Source organism: Budorcas taxicolor, chromosome 5 (genome assembly GCF_023091745.1).
Source record: "Budorcas taxicolor isolate Tak-1 chromosome 5, Takin1.1, whole genome shotgun sequence".
NCBI classification, from domain to species: domain Eukaryota; kingdom Metazoa; phylum Chordata; class Mammalia; order Artiodactyla; family Bovidae; genus Budorcas; species Budorcas taxicolor.
In genome coordinates, this window is record NC_068914.1 from 75546345 (window position 1) to 75554999 (window position 8655).

The following is an 8655-nucleotide window of genomic DNA, read 5'->3' on the forward strand; positions in this document are numbered from 1 at the left end:
CCATCAGCAATAAAGTTGATAGCAGGGTTTTCTTTGGTTTTTTTTAAAGGTCCTGTCTCTGTGTCTGTTTGAACAGCTTTGCTCCCTGCAGTCCTGAGTCTACAGAGGGAAATAGAGGGGTCCTTCCCACCATTCATTGCCTCTCCTCTATCTGTATTCTGGGGACTTGGGTCTGGTGTTAGGCCATACAGTCAGGCAGTGGGAAGCTCCTCCTCCCTTGGCCTTGCTAAAACCTGGCTGGTCACCTGACTTTTCCTTATACCCAAGCCTTATTTCTTGGGTGCCTTGGTTATTGGAGGTAAATAGGCATCAGCATAGGACGAGGTAAAAGAAGGGGCTCCCTGACAAAGGTTTGTGATTCCTACCTCTGAGAAGGGCCTAACTCTGTATTTCCAGAGGCTATCAGTGCCTTGACTCTTCTGCAAGCCCTCCTGCTATCTTAGGGGTAGGAACAACGTTTCTGCTCATGGTTAGGCAGATGGTACATTGCACAGCTTGCAGGGGCACCATTTACCTCTTAGTCACTGTGTGCATGGTTACTACAACTATTTTTTTTTGCAAATGGCAAGCCAGTGACTTGAGGAAGGGCTGCTTTTTTCTAAGGTACACAGGTTACTGTGAATACCAGCCATGGAGCTGAGTGAGTATGAGATACAAAAAATGTAGTTGCCACAAATACTCGCTGAACACCTACTATAGGCCAGGCACTCAGCTAAGTTTGTATTTAAGAATTACTTTGTCTAGTAAGGGTGTGTGTTTATGTACCTGCATGCTAAGTTGCTTCAGTTACTCTTTGCGACCGTATGGACTGTAGCCCACCTGGCTCCTCTGTCTATGGGATTCTCCAGGCAAATATACTGAAGTGGGTGCCATTCCCTTCTCCAGGGGATCTTCTTGACCCAGGGATTGAACCCACGTCTCTTAGGTCTCCTGCATTGGCCGGCAGGTTCTTTACCACTAGTGCCACCTGGGAAGCCCCCTGATAAGGGTGACATAATTTTAATACCATACTGCAATGAATGGTGGTTAATTTCTCATTCTCAAAGAAACAGAGGTCCAGTGTCAGTACATTAGGGAAGGCTTCTTAGAGAAAGACTTCTAAATGACAGTAGATTAATGGGTGAAGTGTTGCAACTTCAAAGCCTTTGACATGAGAAAAACCTGAGTGGCTAGAAGCAGAGCTCCAGAAGGTTTGGAGAAGGAAAAAGAGAGATGCCTTGTGTGTATGTATGTTAGTCGCTCAGTCATTTCTGACTCTTTGCAACCCCATGGACTGTAGCCTGCCCAGCTCCTCTATCAGTGGAATTCTCCAGGCAAGAATACTAGAGTGGGTAGCCATTCCCTTCTTCAGGGAATCTTCCCAACCCAGGAATCGAACCTGGGTCTCCTGCATTGCAGGCAGACTCTTTACCATCTGAGCCACCAGGGAAGCCCTAATAAGATGATTCCCTGATGGAAGGTAAAGGGAAGTGACCATCAGCCTGTTAGAGACTATGACTTTAAGTACCTGCTGGACAGGTCCTGCAGCAGTTTCCAATCCACAAACTGGGTATCCGGCAAGGATAAGAGAGGGGCAAAAGTTTGAAGTCCTGAACCAGACTATCACCATGAAGGTCTGTTCCTGATTCTGAGGAAGCTCCTAGCAGAAGACTACAAAGCTACCAGGGAAAAGGGTTCTCTGGTACCCATCCCTTCCAGTCCTGGTTACTGCTAAGGAGGAGAGATGGAAGTGGGCGAGGCTGGGGGAGGACACAGAGAAAGGAGTTGTGTGCCCAAAAGGCTTTATTGGCCTTGGGCAGAAATTGGATCCCATACCTCCTAGATGATAGCAGGGGGACGCGCTATCAGGGTAGGCTTGGGGAGAGCAAAGATCTAATTCAAGTATCAGAGGAGGATGGTTTGGTGCCACACATAAGCTTAGAGGTAGAAGGATGCTTATCCAGCCAAGGATTAAAGCTGCTAGAATTTCCGAAGCAGGTGCCTGCCTGGCTTCCGGGATGGAAATGAAGTGGACCAGCGGTGGCCGGCTAGAGCCCCCGCCCCGGTGGGAGGGGGCGGGACGGTCCTGGGAGAAGGGCGGGGGGCGGGGCCAGGGGCCACTTAAGGCGGAGCTGGGGCGGTCGGGCAGTGCCGGAGCCAGGCGGCAGAGCCCGGCAGGGTTGGCACTTACCCACGACCCCCCCTTCCCTGCTATGATGGCCCGTCAGTAGCAGGTTCCAGACCCCCCAAGGGTATGTAGGCAGAGCTAGCAGCAGCCAGGTGCGCAGAGCCACAGAGCTCTAGGGCACTCTGGGGGCAGCTCTGCCTGCTGCGCTCTGTGGTGCCTGGGGAGATGCCCAAGTGACGGGCGAGCTGGTGAGAGCAAGAACGTTCCCTTTTGGCCCGAGTCCGCTGCATCTATGGCGCTGCCGGCCAGTCTGGTGCCCCTGTGCTGCTTGGCACTTCTGGCGCTGCCGGCTCAGAGCTGCGGGCCTGGCCGGGGACCCGTCGGCCGGCGCCGCTACGTGCGCAAACAGCTCGTGCCGCTGCTCTACAAGCAATTTGTGCCCAGCGTGCCCGAGCGGACCCTGGGTGCCAGTGGGCCGGCTGAGGGGAGGGTGACAAGAGGTTCTGAGCGCTTCCGGGACCTGGTGCCTAACTACAACCCCGACATCATCTTCAAGGATGAGGAGAACAGTGGCGCAGACCGCCTGATGACCGAGGTAAGGAGGGCCTCTCCCCACCTGCTCGAGGGCACGTCAGTTTCTCTGCTCTCCTCTGGCAGCTGGCGGGGAGGGGTGTTGAGCTGAGTTTCATCTATAGAGACCTTGATCTCAAGGGCCTACCTCCACTTCTCACCCCTCCCCCCCAAAAAAAGAACACCTATGCTGGCTGGATTTAGTGATCAAGAGGGATCCAGGGAGAGGCTGGGCTGGGGAGGGGGAGGAGGGACTAGTGAGAGTGAAGCTGGGAGAGACAGGGAGGGCGGGGAAAGGAGGATGGCGGCAGGCGAGACGGGAAATGGCCGAGGCGTGGACCGGGGGTCAGCTACCGAGCCAGGCAGGAAGGGCTGGGGTGAGCTGGGGGCCAGGAGCTGGCTAGGCAGCAGACAGAGCTCTACCCTTAGCCTGGCTTCTGACATGGTAATGTTAAAGCTCAAGGGCCAAAGAGGCTGAAGGGGCTGGGAAAGTGGTGACCAAGGGACAGATCATCAGGGCCATCTACCTGGGGAGGGGCTGGGCAAGAATTGTCTTTGGTATCAGGGAGGCATCCCAGAACTGGGGTAAAGCTATCTATCTAGAGTCTAAACGACTGTCTTGGAGCAAAAAGCAATCTCCAATGTGAAGAATAGATGGACCCACCTGAGACCCAAAGGGTTCCTGTGTCCCTCAAACGCAATTTAGCTCAAGGACTTTCCTTGGAATTAAAAGGTTAAAATAAATTCAACAACTATGTATTAAGCATCTGCTGCAGACCAGAACCTAACCACCAACCTAGGGTGTGAGGAGAGGGACCACCTCTGGCCTGTGATCTCAACTGTCAGAGCTGGAAGGAAACTTGGAGCTCACATTCTTCCATCCTCCACCTCCCATTTTTACATCTCCGAGCTGGGCCCCAGGAGGAAAAGTGATTTAATCAAAGTCTTAAAACTAATTAGTGGCATGGCTGAGTCTAGAATTCAGGACTCCTGATTCTAAGTCCTATACACTTTCCATTACACCACCTAATTGTGTATGGGGTGGGAAGGTGGGAGGAGCGGGTGGGGGACGGATTTCCTCTGATTAACTGCCATAATTTTCCAGGTTACTTTGTTAGGAAAACCTGTCCAGGGGAGAAAGAATTCCCTGAAGCCTTACCTACCCAAAGATTGGGAAGGGGAAACGCCTTCCCTCCTTGGTCATGGAGTATCCTGGCCCTTTCCTCTGGCTTCCACCTGCAGCAGAGGGGGCAGAGCAAGGGACAGGACCAGGAGAATTTCTAACAGGCCCGGGAACCCCCTCCGTCCTGCTTATCTCCCACACCCTGGCTGCAAAAGGCCTTCATTGAGTTGGCTCTGCACTGGGCTGCTGCCCCCGCAGGTCAAGGCCTCAGGGCCTCCGTAGGGGACAAAACGACAAAAAGTTGGAAGGAGTTACCACTTTTCCTGTCTTCCCCCTCCCCTCCTCTCCAACCCTGCGGAGGTGTAGAAGACTCGGGAAAGAAGGGCAGGGGGGAAATGTCCCTTTGGCCAGTTAGGAAAAAACCAAGTCCGAGGAGAGACCGGAGCGGGGAGAAGAAAAGGAAGCGGTCCTCTGCGCCTCCTCCCGTGAGGTCCGTGCTGTGGTGCGCGCCAAGGTCTCCGGCTCCCAGACTGGAGCAGCCGAGATAACCGTGGTCTCCCTCCCCCGGTGCAGGCTTCCAGCCACGGCTGCTTTTCCTCCTCTCCACTCCCACCCTGCAGGGGGCCCCCCAGATCCGCGCAAGGGCAGCTCGCGTTAGTCTCAGGTGCTACTCCCACGCCTTTCTGCGCGGTCTCTGGAACTAGAGACCGAGCGATGGGGGGTTCTCAAGGGTTGGCAGAGCCTGAGCTGGAACTGGGAGGGCTGGCCGCGCTGGGGGAGGGGACCCGGCGGGCCGGAGCTGGGATGGGGGGCGCGGCTTTCTGCCCTTTCCTCTCTCTGCGCCGGGGCGGCTGAAAAGCGCCTTTGTGGATGGAGCTGCTGAGTCCGCTTCTCCCGGCGCGTCCCCGGACTCGGCCCGGGATTCTCGTTCGGTTAAGTCATCCCGGAGAATGGCCATTGTACTTCGCGCAGCCCCCGCCACCCCAGCCCTTTTTCCAGCAGCCTAGATCCCGCACGGCTCCGCTTGGGCACCTCTGTGGGGGGCACTCGCACCACGAAAGGGTTAATGCTAGGGGCTGAAAGGAGGAGGAGGAAGGAAGGAAGGAAGCGGTGCCCGGTGCCAGGGAAGGCAACGAAACAAAAGATGAATCAGGAGGAGGGAGGGCGGCCGGGGCTTGGGGCGGGGGCCAGGCTAAAACAGGGGCTCCTCTCGCGGAGCCAGGCTGCTCAGCCCTTCCTTGACCAAGCTCCTACCCGCTCTCTTGCCCTCTGCCAGGTTGAGCTGAGGTTCAACTAGGGATGAAGGGCAGAAATCAAAAGTAGTAGGTTTGGTGCTCCCTTTCAACCTCAGGGTGACTCCGCAGGTCGCAAAGCCACCCTGGAAGGCGTAGATTAACGACGACACCCATTCAGATTCTCACTTCCCCAGGGCACTCAAAATCTAGGAGGGAGTGGTGTGGGTGGGGGGAGGGGGACGGCGGGAGAACAAGAATCAACTCTCCCGTCCAGGTCGCTTTTGCCCCCGTGGTGGTAGTCGTGGTACTGAGCAGACTGACTTTATTCCCCGCCAGCGTTGTAAGGAGCGGGTGAACGCACTGGCCATAGCCGTGATGAACATGTGGCCCGGAGTGCGCCTACGGGTGACCGAGGGCTGGGACGAGGACGGCCACCACGCGCAGGACTCACTTCATTATGAAGGACGTGCCTTGGATATCACCACATCCGACCGCGACCGCAACAAGTATGGGTTGCTGGCGCGCCTGGCCGTGGAAGCCGGCTTCGACTGGGTCTACTATGAGTCCCGCAACCACGTCCACGTGTCGGTCAAAGCTGGTACAGTAGGGGGTGGGTGGTGAGGTCCCTTCGAGAAACTGAGGGTGCACAACCCGGTTGCGACCCTAGGGGAGACCAAAGAGGCGTTGGCGTTGTTAAACCAACCTTCCATTTCCGCCCGGTTGGGACCCGATCGGGGGGACGTGCTTGTTGTTCCGGGACTGGTGAAGTCTGTCCTGAGCTTGACCCACGTCCTTCAGAATCTTTACTAACATTCTGGAACCGCTGGTCTTCAGCCCTCTCTCTCTGCTTGTTCCTTGCAGATAACTCTCTGGCGGTCAGGGCCGGCGGCTGCTTTCCGGGAAATGCCACCGTGCGCCTGCGGAGCGGCGAGCGGAAGGGGCTGCGGGAACTGCATCGCGGAGACTGGGTGCTGGCGGCGGACGCGGCCGGCCGGGTGGTGCCCACGCCCGTATTGCTCTTCCTGGACCGGGACTTGCAGCGCCGGGCCTCTTTCGTAGCGGTGGAGACCGAGCGGCCCCCGCGCAAGCTGTTGCTCACGCCCTGGCACTTGGTGTTCGCGGCTCGGGGGCCAGCGCCCGCGCCAGGCGACTTTGCACCGGTGTTCGCGCGCCGGTTGCGCGCGGGGGACTCGGTGCTGGCGCCGGGCGGGGACGCCCTAAGGCCGGCGCGTGTGGCCCGCGTAGCGCGGGAGGAAGCGGTGGGCGTTTTCGCGCCGCTCACAGCGCACGGGACGCTGCTGGTCAATGACGTCCTGGCCTCATGCTACGCGGTTCTGGAAAGTCACCAGTGGGCTCACCGCGCCTTTGCTCCTTTGCGCCTGCTGCACGCGCTGGGGGCGCTGCTTCCGGGCGGGGCCGTCCAGCCGACTGGCATGCATTGGTACTCTCGGTTCCTCTATCGCTTGGCTGAGGAGCTGCTGGACTGAGCGTTCCAGGCATAGAAACCTCGTGGCACCCGTCTAAACGCGAGCGTGCGGGCTGAGATCCGGGGATATGCGCAGCAAACGATGCTGACTGGGGGGAGGGGTAGGGAGAAAATGGTTTAGGGGCAACCTCTAATTGAGAGGTTGGGTCCTAGGTAGGTGGTGGGGTTGATGATGGATACTCCTTGACGAGGACTATTTCTCCTCTTATTCCCCAGTGCCTCAGCCCCACTCGATTATTTTATTTTATTTTCTATTTATAAATTGTAATATAATGATCTGCTTGCCCAGCCTGGCAAGATGAGGGGCTGAGGCACGGTCATAACATTTCCCTACAAGTGGGCTAATAAAAGGAAGGGTTCCAGGAGCTTATTGGGAAATATCTCTATTCAGATGGTGATTTGCCTCCAGATTGGGGGAGGGGTATGGAGAAAGGGGACCATACCTTACTTCCCATCCCCCCTTGTTTCCCAGCAGGTCTTCCTGCCTTGCTTCCTCCTCTCTGGAGGCCTCCCTGTCGACCAGCAACAGAGACCAGAAGAGTCTGCCCTTTTCTAGGCTGCTAGTTCTTTTTCCCACCAGAGAGGACTAGCATTCTGCCCATGTGTCTGCATACCCGACTGTTGAAGAGACCAGGGTTATCCAAAGAACAAGACAACTCAAACGCATTCTTTCTCTGTTCATAGGGGCTCCAAAGGAGGTTCAAGCCATTTTAGGTACTGATACTTAAAGAATTCTGGTTCCCATTTGTTAGCCTGCGCTCTCCCCTGCTCAAGAATCACCATAGCCTGCATTCTACTCGTGTGTGTGCAGTGGGGGTGGGGTGGGAGGGGGTGTCTACATGGGACTGATTTTTTTGTTTTCTTCCCCTGGGAGGTCACTGGACCAACTGACAACTCATGGCAATCCCTCAGGTCAGTTCAGTCGCTCAGTCATGTCCAACTCTTTGCAACCCCATGGACTGCAGCACGCCAGACTCCCTCTACATCACCAACTCCCAGAGTTTACTCAAACTCATGTCCATTGAGTTGGTGACGCCATCCAACCATCTCAGCCTCTGTTGTCCCCTTCTCCTCTGGCCTTCAATCTTTCCCAGCACCAGGGTCTTTTCAAATGAGTCAGTTCTTCGCATCAAGTGGCCAAAGTATTAGAGTTTCAGCTTCAGCGTCAGTCCTTCCAATGAATATTCAGGACTGATTTTCTTTAGGATGAGCTGGTTGGATTTCCTTGCGGTCCGAGGGACTCTCAAGAGTCTTCCCCAGCTCCACAGTTCAAAAGCATCAATTTTTCGGTGCTCAGCTTTCTTTATAGTCCAACTCTCACATCCATGCATGACTACTGGAAAAACCATAGCTAATTCATAACTGGTAGTCTCCATACATTCTTGATCAAGAGAAAGAGCCTGCACAGAGGGCTGGAACCTGTTCTTCCTGATGGGCTGAGCGCAGAGAGCAACTTCAGCCCAAATGTATGGCAGCAGAGGGGACATAGGCTCTCCAAGCAAGGGAATGTAGGAATTAAAAACTGAGCCCCCTTTCTGATCATCTGTCCTGGTTGTTGTTTCTACTGGCTTCTTCCCCCTTTCCCCTTTCCCCTCTCCCATTATTGCCAGCTCTGCTTCCCTGGAATCTAGGCAGGCAGGTGCCTCCGAGTTAGGAATGGAAGCTCCTCCAAGGGAGTTGCAGTACACTGGAAGGAGAGTGTCAGGGCCTGGAGGATGGTTAAGTGTTGGTACCACCAGGAGCCCACCCTTCCCTGTAGCAGCTGTGCTCTTCCAGGGCAAGGTCCCTGCTATGCACTGCCCTCTAGTGGCCTTCAGGATCGGTTCCCTTCTAGCCCCTAGGAAAGAGGAACTGTATGCTGTACAGATGGTGGATGGATTTGTGCAAAAGAGCTTTCTCCCCCGAGGCAAGAGGGGGTGGATGGGCCTGTTAAGCTGCCTGGGCTGAGCCACAGGTGTCAAGGGCTGGTGAGGAGCCCACCTGCCTCTCATTTGGAAAGTGGCACTTTTGCATCCCTCGTTCTTGGTTTAGTTCTGTGGCTCCTGGAAGCTGGAGATATATTGTAGCCTATAGTAATCCAGACTTTCAAGTGCATCCAAGTTAGCCTACTTATCTCCCTCACCCTGGGCCCCTT

At 55.5% G+C, this 8655-nt stretch overlaps 1 protein-coding gene across 1 annotated transcript; it reads left to right on the top strand.

Moving 5' to 3' along the window:
- The first annotated feature begins 2399 nt into the window (after positions 1-2399).
- DHH (desert hedgehog signaling molecule) lies at positions 2400-6522 on the top strand. Its single transcript, XM_052641255.1, has 3 exons — positions 2400-2702; positions 5372-5633; positions 5897-6522. Exons 1-3 carry the CDS (start codon positions 2400-2402, stop codon positions 6520-6522), a joined length of 1191 nt encoding a protein of 396 aa, XP_052497215.1.
- The last annotated feature ends 2133 nt before the right edge of the window (positions 6523-8655 follow it).